This window comes from Thunnus albacares, chromosome 20 (genome assembly GCF_914725855.1).
Source record: "Thunnus albacares chromosome 20, fThuAlb1.1, whole genome shotgun sequence".
Lineage (NCBI taxonomy): Eukaryota > Metazoa > Chordata > Actinopteri > Scombriformes > Scombridae > Thunnus > Thunnus albacares.
Window position 1 is genome coordinate 27,018,630 of NC_058125.1, and position 21,967 is coordinate 27,040,596.

Genomic DNA, 21,967 nt, shown 5'->3' on the forward strand with positions numbered 1-21,967 from the left:
ACACAGCAGCAGACACAGAACAGAGGCTGTTAAAGGACGGTTTCACAATTTATCAAGTGTCTTTAAACAGCAGTCATGTGTCCATATGAACAATGAAAGAGGTTTTCCTCGCTGTAATCATTCCTCCTGTTCATACTGGCTCAGGCACGTGCACAGATAGACCCCCACACATAACATCAATTGATTGTAAAATTGATGTTATGTGTGTTTGTAGACGTGTAATGTGAATTCATGTATTCAGTTATAAGTGTTGTTTTTTTTTTGCTTGACCACCTGCCCCCCCAAATGTCTTTGCACTGCCTTGAACTGACTATTAAAAGATCCTTCAAACGTGCTTTCAATGGAAGTGATGGAGGCCAAAATCCACAGTGTGTCCACACAGTCATTTAAAAGTTGATGTGAAGCTTATATTCAGCTTCAGCAGTCTGAGTTAGTCACATCAAGTGGATATCTGACACATTTACAGTCTTTTTAGCATCAAATTCCCTCTTTGTGTTTCCTCAGACAGTGTTTCCCTGTTGAGCTGCAGTGGAAGTATAGTAACAAAAAGAGGGACTTTGGCACTAAAAAGACTGTAACGTTGAAAGATATCTACTTGATTTGACTCATTTGGACGCTGAAGCTTCGTATTAGCTTCAGATAAACTTCTACAGAAGGAGGACTGTGGATTTTGTCTCCCATCACTTCCATTGTAAGGTCATTATGAAGGGATCTTCTAATGGTCAGTATGAACAGGAGGAATGATTACAGCAAGAAAAACAGGTTTCAATGTTCATTTGGGCTCCTGACTGTTGGTTCAACACAGACCTGAAAAGTTGTGAACCCGTCCTTCAACATACTGAAACTACTGATCAATATTTATTCAGTATAAAGTCACAAACTTACCTTCATCTTCAGAGTTCAGCTGAGGTGATCTGATGAAAATCTTAATGTCAATCAGTCTGGATGCTCTGATGTTTCTGAGCTGTATTTATATCCAAGAGATTCTTTCAGTGGGTCTGCCTAAACCTAACTAGCCTCACCATGTAGTAGGCGTGTCTGTAGTACTGTAGGAGTGTCATGTAGTAGGTCTACTGTACATCTTACTTAGACTACTTGATTTTTCTGGTTATGTGGGTGGAGACAAAAGCAATAGATCTCAGGCTGGCAGACTAAGACTACTTTGCAGATCACTGATAATACTAATATAACTTAACTTTTAACTATAAAAAATGAAATAAACAATGAAATGAATTAAAGACCTTGTTGCATTTGAACCCTTTTTAACATGATGAGTTTTTACTGTTTTTAAACAGTTTTCAAACACCTTATGAATTGTTTCTCATGACTGTATGATCTTTTTAAACTTATCACAGCAGTTTTATCTTATTACAGATCCATGGTCTGTTATAAACTTGTAACAGACCATTAGTGTATCATACTTTTAACTTGTCACAGGAGCAGTTTTTGTTTTGGGACATTTATTATAAATTTGCTCCTATTAAGTTTAAGTAACTTTGCATGGATTTTAATGTATACATCTGGATTTTCTCCTTGTAAACAAACCAAATTAGCAGAGCCAATAGAACATCAACATGCACATGGGATTTGTTAACAAGAAGAAAAATATAGACCAGACTTATCCTTCAATGATAAAGGAATATACAAGTTTTTTATTTATATTCATGTTCTATGTGTAAATGCATAGACAGTGCTGGAAGAAGTATTCAGATCCTTTACTACAGTAAAAATACAAAGACAGCAATGTAAAAATACTCCATTACAAGTAAAAGTCCTGCATGAAAAATCCTACTACAGTAAAAGTACATAAGTATTATGTTTGATGTAGTTAAAGTATTACAGTAAAAGTAGTGGTTTGGTCCCTCTGACTGATATATTCAAGGAATCCCCCCAAGCAGCCTCAACAATAAACATTTTAACTAATTATTTCCTTAAATATTAAAGTTTATAATATAAGTGTTTGTGTCTGTGACATCACCTGCACAACAGATAAAATTCTGTCAGAGTCATTTGAAAACACATCTTATTAACCAAAGGGTGTTGATCTGGTTTCAACTTTGACGGAGACATTTTTTGTTGTACTGTCTAAATCAACAAAGTCCTCAAAGATTACCTGCCTCAATGACTTCAGACCAGTTGTCCTAACATCTGTGGCCATGAAAGCATTTGAGCGCATCATTCTGTCATATTTGAAATCCTGCATCTCCCCACTGATGGACCCATCAGTTTGCTTTGCAAGCCAACCGATCTGTTGAAGATGCAGTAAGCATAGCACTCCACCCCGCCCTGCAACGCCTGGAATCACCTACACACGCATCCTGTTCATAGACTTCAGTTCTGCCTTTAATTCCATCAGTGTACTCAAAGTAAATTTCAATGTTCATGTCCAAATTTTTGGACCATATGCCACTGGACTGGGAGCTTCCTGTGGAACAGGCCACAGAGGGTGAAGGTTAATAACTTAACCTCACAACCTCTCACCCTCAGCACAGGAGCTCCTCAGGCTCCCCCTGGTTATTCTCACTGTACACCCAACCAAGTCTCACAGTGATTTGTGAAATAGTCACGAAACAGTTTGAATTGTTGCATAACTCCTACTGACACTGAACACCAACCCACAACCCCATTTCTAGAATAGTAGCTAAAATATCTGAAATGAACCAACATCTTTACTTTTTCTTGATATAGATGATCTAGATGCAGTTTAATAAGTAGTTCGGCTTTACTAGATATTTGATATATTCAGTAGATATATTATTTTATGACCCTATATTTACAACCTATTTTACAAACTGGAAGAAAAACTGTGATGCTGATTTGTATCAAGCTGCGTGGCACTGCTCCGAGGAATTGTAGGGTTTTTTAAATATTAGTGTTTTTCCTAGAATTGGAAAACTTATGTTGCTGAATTAAAAGCCTTCAAATATGCACAAAGGTCAAGGTTCAAAGGTCAGTATTTCACAGCAGGAGCCATGTAGAATCTTCATCCTGACTCTCCAGGTCGAAACCTTTCCAATGATGTATTTGCTTTAGCTCTATGACACAGTTTTAATTTGCTCATTTCATGGACACAAGCCATCCCAGACCTAGTTTCAGAGCACTTTGAAGGACCAAGATATTGTTGTGTCAGATTGTTGAAGGAAAATATACCAGATCAAAAAACTATCTTTTGAAAATAAAAAGGGAGTCAGAGGTCCAAGCAGCAAAGTGTTCTTTAATGCCGGCAAAAAAGGGGAGCAAATTAGCACTTTTACAACGAACCAAATCGCTCCGAAGGTTTTTCCTTCGGGGCGTAGTTTTTATTCCCTTGGGTCGGCATAGGTCACACCTATCGTCCACCCTCCCTAATTTTTGGCCAGTTATTCTGTTATCTTTATCTCCATCACTCGTTGTTGGTCAAAACTCTTCAAAACAGGTTTTGAAGAGTACTGAATACTGAATATATTTACACCCTTATTTCCTGATATCCTCCAGAGTGTTTTTTTAAAAAAAGGTGAAGACTTTAATGCAGACCCAAGCAAAGTGACTTGTAATACAAACACACTCAAATTTCTCCAGTGTATGATTATAATTCTTCTACCGTTCCTCTATACGTACATTGTGATTAAATATGGTTCATGAGATTATAACTACACCAATACAAATTGTATCACACTAGCCCTTATTGCTTGTAAACTTATAAAATCAATCTGCATAGCTTAATATTGTCTTTAAGCACACCAATGACATTTAATGAAAATACACCACAATATAAAACAAAGCTTTTTGTTTGTTTGTTTGTTTTAGTGGAAATAGTGACTAAACTGAATCACCTTCAGAGATTACAATACTGCTGACATATAGGGCATTACTACAGGCTTGGAGGAAGGCCTGAAGTGCTTGGGTTAGGGTTAGGGCTGAAACGACCAACCTGTTCTCATTCCCAGGTCATCAAATTCCAAAAAACAAATGCTACAGTAAAAGCACCAAAACAACAATGTCAAAATAGTCCATTACAAGTAAAAGTCCTGCATGAAAAATCCTAATACAGTAAAAGTACATAAGTATTATGAGCTTGATGTAGTTAAACTATTGCAATAAAAGTACATAAGTATTATGAGCTTGATGTAGTTAAAGTATTGCAGTAAAAGTACATAAGTATTATGAGCTTGATGTAGTTAAAGTATTGCAGTAAAAGTAGTGGTTTGGTCCCTCTGACTGATATATTATTATATATGACATCATTAGATTATTAATAGTGAAGCATCAGTGTTAGAGCAGCATGTTACTGTTGTAGCTGCTGGAGGTGGAGCTAGTTTACACTACTTTATATACAGTTAGCTAGTTTAGTCCAGTGCAGAGTCAGTTCATGCTCCAACAGAAGAACAAGAGCTGAACATTAACCTCAGAAGAACTGAACCTCACAGGTTATTAAAGGCCCAACATGTGTACATTTTGATCAACAATAAACATCCACAGTTTCTTTTTTATAAGTTAAAAAACAAAATCAAAACAAAAACAAACTGTAACAACCACAGAAATGAACAAATGTTAAAAAACAAATTCAGGAAACAAACAGCAAAAACAAAATCAAACCTTTAAAGACAAATCAACAAACATCTCATTTATCAGCAGGCAACAACATATTTAGAAATAAACCTAAATTCTAGTTTCTAGTTCTAGTGTTTGTGTCTGTGACATCACCTGTACAACAGATAAATTCAGTCATTTGAAAGCACATCCTGTTTACAAAGGGCGTAGGTCTGGTGTCATATTTGGCAGGGACATTTTTGTCGTACTGTCAAAATCAACAGGTGTGTTTGTGTACACACAGATTAAAAAGTACAAATGTAAAGTCCCTTACTCCTGTGCCAAAGTCTTCAAAGATTACCTGCCTCATTGACTTCAGACCCGTTGCCCTAACATCTGTGGCCATGAAAGTACTCAGATCCATGCTGATGGTCTTCAAGGAGTAGTTAAAGCCCTTCCAGTGGGACCACACCACTCCTACACCATGTATAGTATCATCAGCCCTCCAGTGATAAACCCTGCTGGGGTTTGCATAGTGATGGTCCTCATACCAGAGCGTCACCAAGTAGAGTCTGGCACAGTTCATGTTTGTGGAGGAGGTCCGATCTTTGTCAAAGGAGGAGAACTTCTGGAGAACTCAGGGCGTCTCCTACAAAAACACAAGAAAACAAGTGTCTGATCATAACACTACTGCTAATGACACCATATTATATAATGTTATATAACTTTAAACCATGTAGCTAGTACTACTGTATGTATGAGTACTCTGCTACCAGTTGTACTTCTAGTACTACTGTTACTGCATCTGCTGCTGCTACTGTAACATAACAACATACAGTATGTTCTCATTTACAGTTCTTTCTTTTAACTGTGTGAGGAGTCAGATTTTTGAGAAAAACTTCACCTGCTACCAAGGCGCATAGAGAAGTTAAAAAGTCTGAAGAGGTCAAAACCTGGCAACACTTAATAATAATAATAATAATAATAATAATAATAATAATAATAATAATAATAATAATAATAATAATAATAATAATAATAATAATAATAATAATAATAATTATTATTATTATTATTATTATTATTATTATATTCACATAGAATATAAAAACACAGCAACAAAGAATAAAAGTAAGTAAATAACAACATTAAAACTGACTGGTCTGCATATTTATTTATTTATCTTCTATCATGTTTCTTTTATTTCATCCACCAATCTAAAACCAAGCATAGCTCTGAATGATGGGACCCTCTCAGACCAGGTCCTGGTGGTTGAGGAGGTTTGGGGGACCTGACTGGTTTGGGACAACAAATACACAAACATTTCATTTATCAGCAGGCAACAACATCTTTTGAAATAAACCTAAATTCTAATTCTCATATTCAAAGTAATGGTATTATTATGTGAAGCAAATGTATTAATAATGAAGTCTCTGATCGTTCAAGATGGTTTTTAGTAACACTTCTTGTGTCTGAAAACATCCTTCCAACATAAAGTAACATTTGAGGAACAATCTGAAGTGATTTATGTTCAAGGAATCCCCCCAAGCAGCCTCAACAATAAACATTTTAACTAATTATTCCCTTAAATATTAAAGTTAATAATATAAGTGTTTATTTCTGTAACATCACCTGTACAACAGATAAAATTCTGTCAGCGTCATTTGAAAACACATCCTGTTAACCAAAGGGTGTTGATCTGGTTTCAACTTTGACAGAGACATTTTTTGTTGTACTGTCTAAATCAACAAAGTCCTCAAAGATTACCAGCCTCAATGACTTCAGACCAGTTGTCCTAACATCTGTGGCCATGAAAGCATTTGAGCGCATCATTCTGTCATATTTGAAATCCTGCATCTCCCCACTGATGGACCCATCAGTTTGCTTTGCAAGCCAACCGATCTGTTGAAGATGCAGTAAGCATAGCACTCCACCCCGCCCTGCAACACCTGGAATCACCTACACACGCGTCCTGTTCATAGACTTCAGTTCTGCCTTTAATTCCATCAGTGTACTCAAAGTCTAAACCAAATTTTTGGACATGAACATTGACCCGACCATATGCCACTGGACTGGGAGCTTCCTGTGGAACAGGCCACAGAGGGTGAAGGTTAATAACTTAACCTCACAACCTCTCACCCTCAGCACAGGAGCTCCTCAGGCTCCCCCTGGTCATTCTCACTGTACACCCAATCAAGTCTCACAGTGATTTGTGAAATAGTCACGAAACTTACTCTATCTATTTGTGTACATGGACACGATTTTTCCTTTTTTTCATGACAGTCAGCATGATTTTCAAACTAATGTATTTCAGTTGAAAGTAAATTTCATGCCTGCAGCACATTTTTTTCTGTCAGTTAGGACTCAGGAGATCAGAGGCTGAGAAATCAAGTTTCTTGTCAGTTTTGTATGATAGCAGCTACATTAGCCTACCCATGATCCTTAGCAACCGTTACTATGGTGAAGAATCCAGCTAAAGCCATGACATAACCTGTATTCAGTATAACATTATATAGTACTGCAGATTGGTGGTTACCATCAGGAACAAAACACTGTACTGTATATTGAAATGTAAAGACAATATTGTTTGTATGTATAATAAACTCGCTCAGCCATAAATTGGGCAGTTCACAGAATTTGAAGCTTTGACTGATTTCTTGAGGCAATGCAGTTTGGGAATCTTAGTTGACTAAAGCTTTATCATGTAGCCTACACAGTCCTCTAGACTTTTTATTTCAACACAGTTTGTTTGTACTGATGAACTGATCAGCTGGTTTCACACAACTGTTGGAAATGTTTAAACAGGCCGTTATGAAACAGTTCATCTAGGAAAATGAATGGATTACTTTTTCTTCTTTTACTGTTTTTGTATGACAATTGTTATTACACCTCTTTTTTGTTAAAAATTAAAAAAAAAGAAAAAAATAGGATAAATAAAAAGTTGTTGTTTTTTTTAAATGTATGGGATAACTTCCAGAACCCGAGCTGCCCGACGTAACCCCTCTACCTTTGTATGTTGGATTTATTTGTAGGCCTACTTTTCAAGTTATTATTTTTATGATGATGATGATGATGATGATGATTATTGTTATTACTATTATTATTATTATTATTATTATTAATATTCCTTTATTTATTTATTTATTTATTATTTATTTATTTATTTTTTGCGAGCCAATAAGCACAGGGGTATTTGGGCTTGCTCATGGGGGAATTGTTGGGTCTCTGTAAATTAAAGAGTACGGTCTTGACCTGCTCTATGTGAAAAGTGCCTTGAGATGACTTTTGTTGTGATATGGCACTATATAAATAAAAATTGATTGATTGATTGATTGATCTATCAATCTATCCATCTTACATATAGATAGATAGATAGATAGATAGATAGATAGATAGATAGATAGATAGATAGATAGATAGATAGATAGATAGATAGATAGATAGATAGATAGATTGTCACACCCTGCCTGGACTTTGTGTGTTTTTTGCTCTTTTTATGTTCTTGTGTTCTTTGGGGTCTCCTGGTTTGCACTTCTGTTTAGTCCTTCGGTTCATATGGGTTTTCTTGTTATGTTTGGGTGGTGGGTTTGGACTGCCTTTTGTTGTTTAGTCTGGTGTGTTGTATACTTTAGTTTAGGTTCATGATGGTTCTTGGACAGGTTGGTGTGGGTTGTATTTAGAGTATTGTGTTTTCTGGGTTTTGATTTTGTTACTGTGTTTCCCTTGTGTGTTCATGTAGTCCTCCTCACCTGCCCTGTATCAGTCTCGTCAGCCCTGCCCTGCTTCCTGTATTTTCCTCAGCCAATCACTCCCAGCCTGCTGTTGTGTCTCTTCACCTGTTCCCCATTCCCTGATTAGTTTAGTCTGTATTTAAGGTCTGGTTTTGAATTGAGTCTTTGTTGGATCATTCGTTTTGTTTGGTCTGCTAGTTCTGTTCAGCTTTGTTTTCCTGTTCATGACCCTCCACGATTAAAGGAGATTTTTTTCATCAAATCTGCATTCCGGCCTCTGCATTTGGGTCCACTCCTGCTTCCCCAACCTGACATACATACATACATACATAGATGCCTATGTTTTGTTTTGCTTTGTGTTTTTGGCCGATTCTCTTCTTTTGGCCTGTGTCCACATCACATGACTGTCCAGTTTCTCTCTGCTCAAACGAACAAAATGGCTGCCATTCCTTTTATTCTCAATGGAAAATGCAATACTTTAGATAGTTTTGACATTAAAATGCATTTTGATAACATTTTTAGCAAGAAATGTGCAATTTATTTTCATAATCTTCATTCAGTGAATGTATATGATATTTAATTTGTGACTTATTATGGAGATTCTTGCAGGCTTTCTATCGTTGCTATGGTGGTTGCTATGAACATACCATAGAAACCGCTCTGAGAGCAGGAAAGTTAGCTGTTGATCTACTGAAATTTTTAACATATTGATAAGCATTGAGAAGGCAGTTTAATACCTGCATGATGTGACTGAAAAAACATTTTCAATCCAGAACAAACAAGCTCCTTAAACACAGTTTGAAGTGTTGCATAACTCCTACTGACACTGAACACCAACCCACAACCCCATTTCTAGAATAGTAGCTAAAATATCTGAAATGAACCAACATCTTTACTTTTTCTTGATATAGATGATCTAGATGCAGTTTAATAAGTAGTTCGGCTTTACTAGATATTTGATATATTCAGTAGATATATTATTTTATGACCCTATATTTACAACCTATTTTACAAACTGGAAGAACAACTGTGGTGCTGATTTGTATCAAGCTGCGTGGCACTGCTCCGAGGAATTGTAGGGTTTTTTAAATATTAGTGTTTTTCCTAGAATTGGAAAACTTATGTTGCTGAATTAAAAGCCTTCAAATATGCACAAAGGTCAAGGTTCAAAGGTCAGTATTTCACAGCAGGAGCCATGTAGAATCTTCATCCTGACTCTCCAGGTCGAAACCTTTCCAATGATGTATTTGCTTTAGCTCTATGACACAGTTTTAATTTGCTCATTTCATGGACACAAGCCATCCCAGACCTAGTTTCAGAGCACTTTGAAGGACCAAGATATTGTTGTGTCAGATTGTTGAAGGAAAATATACCAGATCAAAAAACTATCTTTTGAAAATAAAAAGGGAGTCAGAGGTCCAAGCAGCAAAGTGTTCTTTAATGCCGGCAAAAAAGGGGAGCAAATTAGCACTTTTACAACGAACCAAATCGCTCCGAAGGTTTTTCCTTCTGGGCGTAGTTTTTATTCCCTTGGGTCGGCATAGGTCACACCTATCGTCCACCCTCCCTAATTTTTGGCCAATAATTCTGTTATCTTTATCTCCGTCACTCGTTGTTGGTCAAAACTCTTCAGGTTTTGAGCTGTTTGAGGATATGTACTGGCATATTCAATTCTACCTGGTTATATCCAATTGTTATATAAGTATTGGGAATCATTTTACACCATTATTGCCAAGTTGTCTTCTGGCCTTTTATGTTTTTTTATAAGTTAAACTAGTCATTTTACACCCTTATTTCTTGATCTCCTCCAGAGAGTATTTTTTTAAAAAATTGTAAGACTTTAATGCAGACCCAAGCAAAGTGACTTGTAATACAAACACACTCAGATTTCTCCAGTGTATGATTATGATTCTTCTACCGTGCCTCTATATGTACATTGTGATTAAATATGGTTCATGAGATTATAACTACACCAATACAAATTGTATCACACTAGCCCTTATTGCTTGTAAATGTATAAAATCAATCTGCATAGCTTAATATTGTCTTTAAGCACACCAATGACATTTAATGAAAATACACCACAATATAAAACAAAGCTTTTTGTTTGTTTGTTTGTTTGTTTTAGTGGAAATAGTGACTAAACTGAATCACCTTCAGAGATTACAATACTGCTGACATATAGGGCATTACTACAGGCTTGGAGGAAGGCCTGAAGTGCTTGGGTTAGGGTTAGGGCTGAAACGACCAACCTGTTCTCATTCCCAGGTCATCAAATTCCAAAAAACAAATGCTACAGTAAAAGCACCAAAACAACAATGTCAAAATAGTCCATTACAAGTAAAAGTCCTGCATGAAAAATCCTAATACAGTAAAAGTACATAAGTATTATGAGCTTGATGTAGTTAAACTATTGCAATAAAAGTACATAAGTATTATGAGCTTGATGTAGTTAAAGTATTGCAGTAAAAGTACATAAGTATTATGAGCTTGATGTAGTTAAAGTATTGCAGTAAAAGTAGTGGTTTGGTCCCTCTGACTGATATATTATTATATATGACATCATTAGATTATTAATAGTGAAGCATCAGTGTTAGAGCAGCATGTTACTGTTGTAGCTGCTGGAGGTGGAGCTAGTTTACACTACTTTATATACAGTTAGCTAGTTTAGTCCAGTGCAGAGTCAGTTCATGCTCCAACAGAAGAACAAGAGCTGAACATTAACCTCAGAAGAACTGAACCTCACAGGTTATTAAAGGCCCAACATGTGTACATTTTGATCAACAATAAACATCCACAGTTTCTTTTTTATAAGTTAAAAAACAAAATCAAAACAAAAACAAACTGTAACAACCACAGAAATGAACAAATGTTAAAAAACAAATTCAGGAAACAAACAGCAAAAACAAAATCAAACCTTTAAAGACAAATCAACAAACATCTCATTTATCAGCAGGCAACAACATATTTAGAAATAAACCTAAATTCTAGTTTCTAGTTCTAGTGTTTGTGTCTGTGACATCACCTGTACAACAGATAAATTCAGTCATTTGAAAGCACATCCTGTTTACAAAGGGCGTAGGTCTGGTGTCATATTTGGCAGGGACATTTTTGTCGTACTGTCAAAATCAACAGGTGTGTTTGTGTACACACAGATTAAAAAGTACAAATGTACAGTCCCTTACTCCTGTGCCAAAGTCTTCAAAGATTACCGCCTCATTGACTTCAGACCCGTTGCCCTAACATCTGTGGCCATGAAAGTACTCAGATCCATGCTGATGGTCTTCAAGGAGTAGTTAAAGCCCTTCCAGTGGGACCACACCACTCCTACACCATGTATAGTATCATCAGCCCTCCAGTGATAAACCCTGCTGGGGTTTGCATAGTGATGGTCCTCATACCAGAGCGTCACCAAGTAGAGTCTGGCACAGTTCATGTTTGTGGAGGAGGTCCGATCTTTGTCAAAGGAGGAGAACTTCTGGAGAACTCAGGGAGTCTCCTACAAAAACACAAGAAAACAAGTGTCTGATCATAACACTACTGCTAATGACACCATATTATATAATGTTATATAACTTTAAACCATGTAGCTAGTACTACTGTATGTATGAGTACTCTGCTACCAGTTGTACTTCTAGTACTACTGTTACTGCATCTGCTGCTGCTACTGTAACATAACAACATACAGTATGTTCTCATTTACAGTTCTTTCTTTTAACTGTGTGAGGAGTCAGATTTTTGAGAAAAACTTCACCTGCTACCAAGGCGCATAGAGAAGTTAAAAAGTCTGAAGAGGTCAAAACCTGGCAACACTTAATAATAATAATAATAATAATAATAATAATAATAATAATAATAATAATAATAATTATTATTATTATTATTATTATTATTATTATTATTATTATTATTATTATTATTATTATTATTATTATTATATTCACATAGAATCATATAAAAACACAGCAACAAAGAATAAAAGTAAGTAAATAACAACATTAAAACTGACTGGTCTGCATATTTATTTATTTATCTTCTATCATGTTTCTTTTATTTCATCCACCAATCTAAAACCAAGCATAGCTCTGAATGATGGGACCCTCTCAGACCAGGTCCTGGTGGTTGAGGAGGTTTGGGGGACCTGACTGGTTTGGGACAGCTTGGTGTCCGAGCGTCTGATTGCTGTTTAACCCCCTTCAAACAGAAAGTTGCTCCTCAGACCCAAATGACACAAACACACAAACAGCTCTACAGCTTCACTGCTGTATGTCGCAATAACTGTTGTGATGTTGCCATGGTAACAGCAGTATAATCTCAGCTGCTCATCAGTGAGTTTGTCTTCAGACTCTTTCCTGTCACTTGTCACCAGTTAAGAACAGGTACTTGGCAGCTGAGGCAGGCAGATATAAAGGTATTCCTGAAGAGTACCGTCTACATGTTTTTTATCTCACTGTTGTCTGTTGTCCTTTGTACAGTGACTCCAGAAATTATTTGTTTAAAAGATTCAGTCAAAGAATCCTGATTTGTTTTGGTGTCTGATGTGTTAAGTTGGCTTTTTAATGTGGAGATTTTTGTTTAGGAGAGATTTATAGAAAATGTCTGATAGCTAAGACAGAGAACGCTGTATCCATCATAACAGGACACTTCTGTCATGGAAACTCAGTGTTTTAAAATGTTCTCTTCAATCTATGAAAGTGTTCATTATGATTTGTCATGTGCTTATTATTTAGTGTCTTTTGATAGTAATAATAATCATAATAGTAATAATAAACTTTATTTGTATAGCACCTTTCATACAAGAAATGCCGCTCAAAGTGTTGAACAACAAAGACATTACAATCACTGAGTACTTTACATGAAAATAGACATAAAAGTTAAAAAGTAGAATGTAAGCCATCATGTCTTTTTGTCTATTTTTTCCTGCCTTAATAAATCTTCTTTGGACCGTTTACAAACCGTCCAAAATGTTGCTGCGACGCTTTTAACACGATCCAACAGAAGGTCAAACATTACACCCATTTTAACCTCTCTGCACTGGCTTCCTGTTCATTTCACAATTCATCTTAAAATCTTGGAGATGACTTATAGAGCCCTACATGGCCCAGTTTAACATTATATCATGGACCTTCTGCACCCCCACACCACGAGCCAAGCCCTCAGGTCCTCTAACCAGTGTCTTCTGAGGGTCTTCTGAAGGTCTTCTGAGGGTCTTGAGGGTCTTCTGAGGGTCCCTCAGACACGTTTTAAGACTCCAGGAGATTGTGCTTTCCAGTCAGCAGTAGCTAAGCTTTGTAATAGTCTCCCAATAAGTAAATGAGGTCTCTGGACTCTTTTAAAAAGCAGTTAAAATCCATCTGTTCAGACAGGCGTTTAGGTAGCATGTGGTATTTTATGTTTTAACTTGTGTTTTATGTCTGTTTCCTCTTGTGTGTTTAATCTGTTGTTTATCTTTGTTTTATTTATTTGACTGTGAAGCACTTTGTGACTGTTGTCTGAAAGGTCCTATCTAAATAAACTTTACTTACTTACTTATGTATATGTAATATATAAACAAATCAATCAATATAGCTGTTTGATAGCATGCATGTGGGGCAAGGCCAGTTTAAAAGGTGCTAAACAAAGACAAAAACGAATGCAGAGAAAGTCAGCAACAATAAACCAAACTGAACCTGGACTGCAGAGGGTTAAAGACAAAAAGTCTCACTTGAACAGATGGAAGAAGCTGCAATATTACAGATTGCATGTCTGTAAAGGGCTTTAGTCATGATGGATAATACTTTGGCGCCCTCGGCTGGCACAAAGATAAAAGTGCATGATCTACGATGCACATGTATCTTTAAAAAAAGAGCCTGAGTCAGAGTGGGAAAAGTGTCAATAAAGTTTTATTCAGTATCGTCCATTAATTCATTTATCAGACTTACATTTTGTTTGTTTGTTGTATTTGTTCAACTTTAATCTGACAGACAAAACACAGGAAGCAGCAACTGAAGATGAAAAATATAGTTAAAGATTTAAAACATGTATAGATCAAAGACACAGAGACATGACTGTAGCTCACAGTCTGATCAGTAATAATGTGTTTGCTGATTTGCACTTGAAAAGGCATAAAGTTTAAAATACAATAAATTTTAAATGTTCAGACGTCTATTTGTATCTCGGCTCAACATCATTCAGTGACTTTATTTCAGCTGCTTCAACAAATGTGTAAATTTAAATATTGTCACTGAAATGCTGTTGAAACACGTTCAGACTTTGCTCCCTATTTGAAAAACTCACTTTCAAACTACATTCTGCAGCTGCACCACGATCCTGCTCACTCAGAGATAATAACATATAATCTCAAATATTCTAAGAATGATGTTCCATCAGTGGACCAATCACATCATGACTGATAGAGATAATTATTCATTGATCCTCTGTGTCTAAAGCTTCATACTGATTGTTTAAATTTAAACTTTTAATTACACATTATGTGCAATAAAGATTTCAGGTCAGGAGCTGCTCTAACAAACTGACAGAGTCTCAGAGTTATAACAGAAGGACACAGAGGTTTGATTCTGAGCTGAGGATGAATTCACACTGTGTAATATTTAACTGTGAGAGAAAAAACTGCTGTTCAAAGAAATGACTGATGTGTATAAAGGTGGTAACTTTAGAAAGTCCTGAGTAACAAACTAATATCCAACCAGGATTTAGATTCTGACAGACAGTAAACCTTCACTAATGAATGAGCTTTGATACGAACTGAATGAATGAAGACATGAATCTCTGTAAAAGGAGACAGAGAGAACAGCTGTGTTCAAAATCACATACTAACATACTGCCGACTACACACTCAATCAGTACTTACTGCATACTGCATATTAAATGAACGACTAAGTTTATTACCAGCCGTCTACTAATAATATTAAATATAACATATAACAGCTGACTGTTCAAACTGAAGTACATTCAAGCAACAGTCTGAGCTACTGCTGAATGAAAATTGTTTATCACAAATGTAAAACATTATCTCTTCCACTCAACGTCACATTTTCCAGTATTATCTTAAGGCAAATTAAAATTATTTAATATTTTACGTTAAATATTTTTTCTACAGTAGAAATTCTTGCTAATCTAGTTTGCATCTTACTCTTTCCTGTCACTTCATTTGATTCACATTAACCCTTTCACTGCCAGCTGTTCAAGTGAGGCTGCTACACCCACCGATTGGTCCATCTCACTGTCAATCAACATATCAATAGCTCTGATTCTTATAATCTAAATGAGCTGTCATGATTGGCTGTGTGTTGTCATGGTGATCCAAACCAAATGTGAGCATCAAGTTCTGGTTGGTTGGTCCAACCTTTCTAAATGGAAGCCCCCCCATCCCCAGTGCAAATAACAGGCTGGAGTGTGTATGAATGAGAGGTGTGTTGGATAAACACCCTTCATTTACTTTAGCTGTCAGTCACATGATGAAGCAGCTCAGAGCCGTTTCTGCCAGCAGCTTCCTGTCAGAAAGCACATGAAGCTGATGAAGAGATAAAGGATTCAAAGGAAACACCACATCTGATTAATATAACAAGACACGATGAGTCCAACAGACGAGCAGAGAGAGACGACACAGAGACGGAGACGGACGTCTACCTGGACATGGATCACCTGCTGATGCTGTTGCTGCTGCTGTGGAGCTCAGGTAAGACTCTGCTGTAATGTAAAAATGCCGAGTTCAAGTCAAACAGCAGCTTTGAAAACTGCAGTAAAAGTCAACATGGTCAGTAAAATGTAGTGAAGTGTGTTCAGTAAAAGTTCTGATACTTGCTGTAATGAGTTTTATCTCTTTAACTTCTAATAACAAACCAACAATCTAATAATGAAAATTCAAAGCATATAAATGTAAAATCCTGCTGACGTCTTCAGGCTGTTCGTGGGTCACGTGACCGTCACCTTGCAGGGACTGTGGGTATATTAAGAAGAACAGGGAGGGACTTTGAAGGCAGGTTTGATTGACAGGCCGGTGCAGGACATGAGCAACACATGAGGAAGACCCTCGTTTAATAATGAAATTGTGACATCTGGTGGCGAAAGCTAAACATAGACCTGAAAATAAAAAAGATGCAGCTTAACTTCATTTGTGAGGAGGTTCTTTTTGGACTTTTCTCATTTAATAAGTGACTTTTTATTATTCTACCTCTGTGTTCATTATTAGATGGGTGACTGTGGATTGTTGGACCTGTTTATTTAGGATGTTTGGATTTTACATTTGTAGGAATAACACTACACTTGGAAATTAATATTAAGCACTCATAGACTGATAAGGGGCACCATGTCCATTGATTAATTAATGAATAATTAGTTAATTATTAGAAAACTAATTAAATAAAATTAATAAGTCTTATATCTGAAAGTCATGAACTCTGAGTATAGTTATCGCCATCCCTGATATAAAGGAACGGACAAATACAATGACTTGGATATAAATCGGCTCTGGACTGGGAGTAAGGGTCGACTCCGGACCTGACAGGACAACAGAAACATGGTACTTGTCAGTTTTAAAGTACTATACTGCTGCTCTTTCATGTTGTAGCTCGTTACAAATCATCAATCATCTTGTTATCTAAATCACCATTTTCTAAATCATCGTTCAGTATTCATATTGTTATTCTTCCTGTCAGGCAGCCATTATTTTCAGTTAATTTCTATGAAAAATCAACCTGCAGAGACTTGAAACTATTAAAGTTTATCTTTCTGTGGATTTTAAGTTCTAGATTTTTCTCCTTGTTAACAAACCCCATTAGCAGAGCCAACAATACGTCAACATGCACATGGGATTTGTCCACAAGAAGAAAAATATGGACCAGACTTATCAGAACATGATGAAGAAATATTCAAGTTTCTATGCTTTCAGTTCTATGTGTAAATGCATAGATGTGTCCGCACCTGTGTCTTCTTTCCAGGTAACCAATACAGCAGAATGACCATGTGATCAGCGACACACTCACAGCCATCATGAGGATGAAGAGGATGGCCGACGTCGCCGCCACAGCAGAAAAACCACAACACAGACTGGCGGTGGAAGTATTGTAAAAAAAAGAGGGACTTTGGCACTAAAAAGACTGTAACGTTGAAAGATATCTACTTGATTTGACTCATTTGGATGCTGAAGCTTCATATTAGCTTCAGATAAACTTTGAAATACATTTTTGCACAGAAGGAGGACTGTGGATTTCGTCCCCCACCACTTCCATTGTAAGTGCATTATGAAGGGATCTTCTAATGGTCAGTATGAACAGGAGGAATGATTACAGCAAGAAAAACATGTTTCAATGTTCATTTGGGCTCCTGACTGTTGTTTTAACACACACTTGAAAGGTTATGAACCTGTCCTTTAAGCAGCTGTAAAGCCATTATTTGCTGCTCATAAATGTCCTTAAAATCAAAGTTGAAATAGTTATGGATCCCTGGTCAATTAGAGATTTTAAACCTGTTGCCATACGTGCATGACATCAGACAGGTCACATGTGTTTTTCACCTGACATTGAGTATGTTTACATGCACATTAGTATTCTGGTTTTGATCATATTCAGGCTGTTTACAAAGAACATGAGAAACCTGGTTATTCATCTCCCTCAGTCTCTTATTTCTGCACTGATTGACTCAACAGGTGAGGTAATTGTGAGCGTGCAGCAGATAATGATTCACATCAGAGAGTCAAACCTCCACCAAACACTCTGTTGAAACCAGTTAGTTTGACTTTAAAGTGTGTGTTTAGCAGACTGAAGGTAACATCTTAACCAGCAGAGTGTGAAGAGAAAACCAACCAAAACCTTCTCAAACGGTGACGTTCTCTCCTTCTGCAGCCAAGAACATCCAAAGCAAACACTCAACAAACAGTAACATCATGTGACAGTGTCAGGGTTCATGTGTAGTTTGTGTCCTGCTGAAAGCTCAGATATACAGTCAGTCTGTGGATACAACTAGATGGAACTAATACAGACAACAGAGACATCTAGTGGTGGAACGTGTTCATTTCAGCAGAGTTCAAGCTGCTTTTAGCTCCAATACAAGTCAACTCCATCTGTCATTTGGTTCTTCATCACTTCAGTGATGTCATGTGATGTTTCTGATGGAAGCTGCTCTGTATTTGTTCCTCTGGATCCTCCACTAAGTTCCCCACCTGTCCAATCATTTCTCTACACCAACAGCTGTTTGACACAAGACTTTACACCCAGCAGCTGCTCACAAACACACTCTACACCTGACTTTTATTGATGCTGGAAATATTTATTTGAAGTATATGTGAAGTTACAGACTAGATCAGAGAGAAAGAAAGAAAGAGATCAACAGATATTCTGCTGTTTGTTCGTTCTGGAGAATTAGTGAACAGGACGAATCTTCATGCTGATGGTCTTCAGGGAGTAGTTCCAGCCCTTCCACTGGTACCAATCCACTCCTGTATAACTCAAGGTGCTATAAGCCCCCCAGCGATAAAGCCCGTTGGCGTTTGCATAGAAACAGTTGTTGTACCAGAACCCCCCCAGGTAGAGTTGGGCACAGTTGTTGCTGCTGGAGTCCTGGTCTTTGTCGAAGGTGGTGAACTTCTGTCCATTGTGATGAATCAGGGCATCTCCTACAGAAACACAAGAAAACAACAAGTGTCTGATCACAACACTACTGCTAATGACACCATATTATATAATGTTATATAACTAATAATAATATTATATAACTATTAACTTATTAACACTACAAATGTCACTACTAATACAGTACTACTGCTATGGCTACCACTTGTACAAATACTTCTAGTAGTACTAGTACTGCATCTGCTGCTGCTACTGTAACATAACAACATACAATATGTCATGTAGACAAGAACTGCAAAAGGTCCAACGGACATAAACACTTGAAACCTGCTGGGCTTCATTTACATTGTTTTCCTTTAAATGTGTTTATAAAAACAAAAGCTTCCATGTAATTAATAAAACATGAGCAGACCACAGATTTGTTGTTACTGATTTGAAAATCTTTGTGAATCTGTCTTTAGCTCAAAGACTCAAGCAAATAATCCAATATAAGGACAGAAATCTTCAGTGTCTCCATGTGGAAACTAAACATCATAAAAACAAAACTACTATCTGCTAACAGTAACTGACCTGCTCCGCCATTTTTGAATCCAGACACATGCAGTCTGTATCCGTAGAACTCTGATTCAATGGAGAACGAGGAGTAACGAGCAAACGCTTTGTTTCCTTTGAAGTCCTCCATGTCGACCAGCAGCTCAACCTTCTTCCTCCGTGTCAGATGGTAGAGATTCTCAAGACCTGAAAACACACAAACATGAAGTCACATCAGAGTTTAATGTTTATTTTTATGAACAGTTTCATGAAGTCACATGACTGTTAGTTTGGTTTCATTTCTCACCGAGCCAGTACTCTCCAGCAGCGCTACCAAAGCCCTTCTTGTAGTGATCCCAGGGCCTGTAGAAGTTCACCGAGCCGTCCATCCTCCTCTGGAACACCTGAGGGGGGGGGGGGACTAACTCAATAAACACACAAGATACTGAAAACCACTTGGCTGTGAATTGATGACTTCAGTTCAGAAACTCACCGTCCAACGTCCTCCTACTGAGTCCATGTCACAGTACACCTACACACAAATACACTCATTAGTAAATATGATCCTTTAGCTAAAACTACATTCAATCAATCAGCAGCTGCCACATCTTGAGTCTGAAGTTTTTTAAAGATAGAGTATCCAGCTGCTCCAACTGACTCCCATTCAAAAAGCCTCAACTTCTCTCTAGAAATACTGAGTCAATAATGTTTTCAACGAGTCCTTCTGGTCTCATGTCTCTAAATTTAAACCCTCCTAATAGGTGTGTGTTGATGGTCATTTTGGAAATTATTGCTCCGTTAATAAAATTTGAAGACTTATAGTAGCTTTGATGTCTGACGTGTGGGCGTTGATTGACATCTGTGATTGACAGTTGGCTCACCTGCTGCTCTTCCCGGCTCCGAGACTCGCACTCAATCGGACTGTTGTTGCAATATTTCACTAAATTTAATGTTACTTGATTATGATACCTGTTCAGTTAGCACAATGTGTGCCTTAAAAATAATTACAATGTCTGGTAGTTTTCCCTTTAGCTGCATGTACTCCCGTGAGGTGCATGCACTTCTCGGTGAGCACACAGAACTCAGCGTAACACCTCCGCTGCAAACCTGACTGACTACTGACTGACCGACGGTACCGTGAGTACCCGTTGTATATATTGTAAATAATCACTTTTACTGAACTGTGAATACAGACGCTGATATTTCAGTTTGATTTCCTGGTTTGATTTGTTTTGTGGGGATCTGCAGTAAAACCTGAAGCAGACTTTTGAGTTGTCTTTCTTTTTGTGGCTGTGAACAAGATTGATTGACTGTGGGACGAGTTTTTCAGACACACACACACAGTCACACACACACCAACATTGCTTTGCTTATTTGATTTAATACACTTATTGAAAAGTGAACTGAGTTGTGGTCTGTTTGTTTTTGCAGTGCTGGTTTTTGGTGACATATAATTAATTGCTACTTGCTGTTTGATTTATTGTTTTGTAGAGCAAAGCAAGTTTATTTGTACAGCACATTTAAACAACAAGGCAATGTAAAAAGACATTTAAATACTATTAAAAACGTGTGAAATTTGGAAATAAAAAGAAGCTAAAATAGAATAAGAGATAAAACAGGAGAATAAAAGTCACAGTGCAGTGTAAGATATTAACTCTCATGTTTGGTTTAATAAAAGGCAAACAGAAAAGTCTTCAGCTGTGATTTAAAGAACTGAGAGTTGCAGCAGACCTGCAGTTTTCTGGGAGTTTGTTCAGATATGTGGAGCATAAAAACTGAACACTGCTTCTCCGGGTTTAGTTTTGACTCTGGAGACAGAAAGCAGACCTGATCCAGACCACCTGAGAGGTCTGGATGCTTCATAACGCAGCAGCGGATCAGAAATGTATTTCAGCCCTAAACCATTCAGTGCTTTATGGTTTGACGGCACTATTTTCTTTCTATTTTATAATTATTATTTGTCAGATGTGACTCTGACTGGCAGCCCTCTTCATTTAAAAGTGTCAGAACTGTTTCAATCTTTATATACAGTCTGTGTATCCAACCAGTAACACGACTACCTCCACTTATATCTGCTGGTTTAGCAGAATCAACCTGAACTGTCTTCACATGATGACTCATATATGAACCAACATCTTCTAACTGAGTCCCAGAGAGGATGAAGTGTACCTGGACAGCAGACGTGGCTCCGATGGGATGGATGGTGTACACTCCACTGGGTTGGCTTTTGTCATGGTGATAGATGTCACTGCAGTCCAGCGGGAAGAAGAGAGAGAAGCAGGAGGCCAACACTGGAGCCAGCAGGAGGAGAACCACTGAAACCAGCTGCAACAGAAACACAGCAGCAGACACAGAACAGAGGCTGTTAAAGGACGGTTTCACAATTTATCAAGTGTCTTTAAACAGCAGTCAGGTGTCCATATGAACAGTGAAAGAGGTTTTCCTCGCTGTAATCATTCCTCCTGTTCATACTGGCTCAGGCACGTGCACAGATGGACCCCCACACATAACATCAATTGATTGTAAAATTGATGTTATGTGTGTTTGTAGGCGTGTAATGTGAGTTCATGTATTCAGTTATAAGTGTTTGTTTTTTTGCTTGACCACCTGCCCCCCCAAATGTCTTTG

At 37.3% G+C, this 21,967-nt stretch overlaps 2 protein-coding genes across 2 annotated transcripts in view; one reads left to right on the forward strand and one right to left on the reverse strand.

Annotated features, from left to right (window-relative positions):
- Positions 1-21,967, forward strand: part of LOC122971137 (microfibril-associated glycoprotein 4-like) — a 750,976-nt gene that overhangs the window by 542,446 nt on the left and 186,563 nt on the right. The window lies entirely within an intron of this gene.
- LOC122971763 (microfibril-associated glycoprotein 4-like) lies at positions 18,148-19,921 on the reverse strand. Its single transcript, XM_044338503.1, has 4 exons — positions 19,833-19,921; positions 19,647-19,743; positions 19,369-19,546; positions 18,148-18,899 (listed from the first exon to the last, which is right to left on the reverse strand). Exons 1-4 carry the CDS (start codon positions 19,857-19,859, stop codon positions 18,599-18,601), a joined length of 603 nt encoding a protein of 200 aa, XP_044194438.1. The 5' UTR covers positions 19,860-19,921; the 3' UTR covers positions 18,148-18,598.

Bases quoted from the DNA above. Each gene is read 5' to 3' on its own strand.
- LOC122971763 (XM_044338503.1), bottom strand. From the start codon at position 19,859: ATGGACTCAGTAGGAGGACGTTGGACG. The intron at 19,744-19,832 runs GTGAGTTTCTGA...CCCCCCCCTCAG, and splicing joins CAGTAGGAGGACGTTGGACG to GTGTTCCAGAGGAGGATGGA. The intron at 19,547-19,646 runs GTGAGAAATGAA...GTGTGTTTTCAG, and splicing joins TGCTGGAGAGTACTGGCTCG to GTCTTGAGAATCTCTACCAT.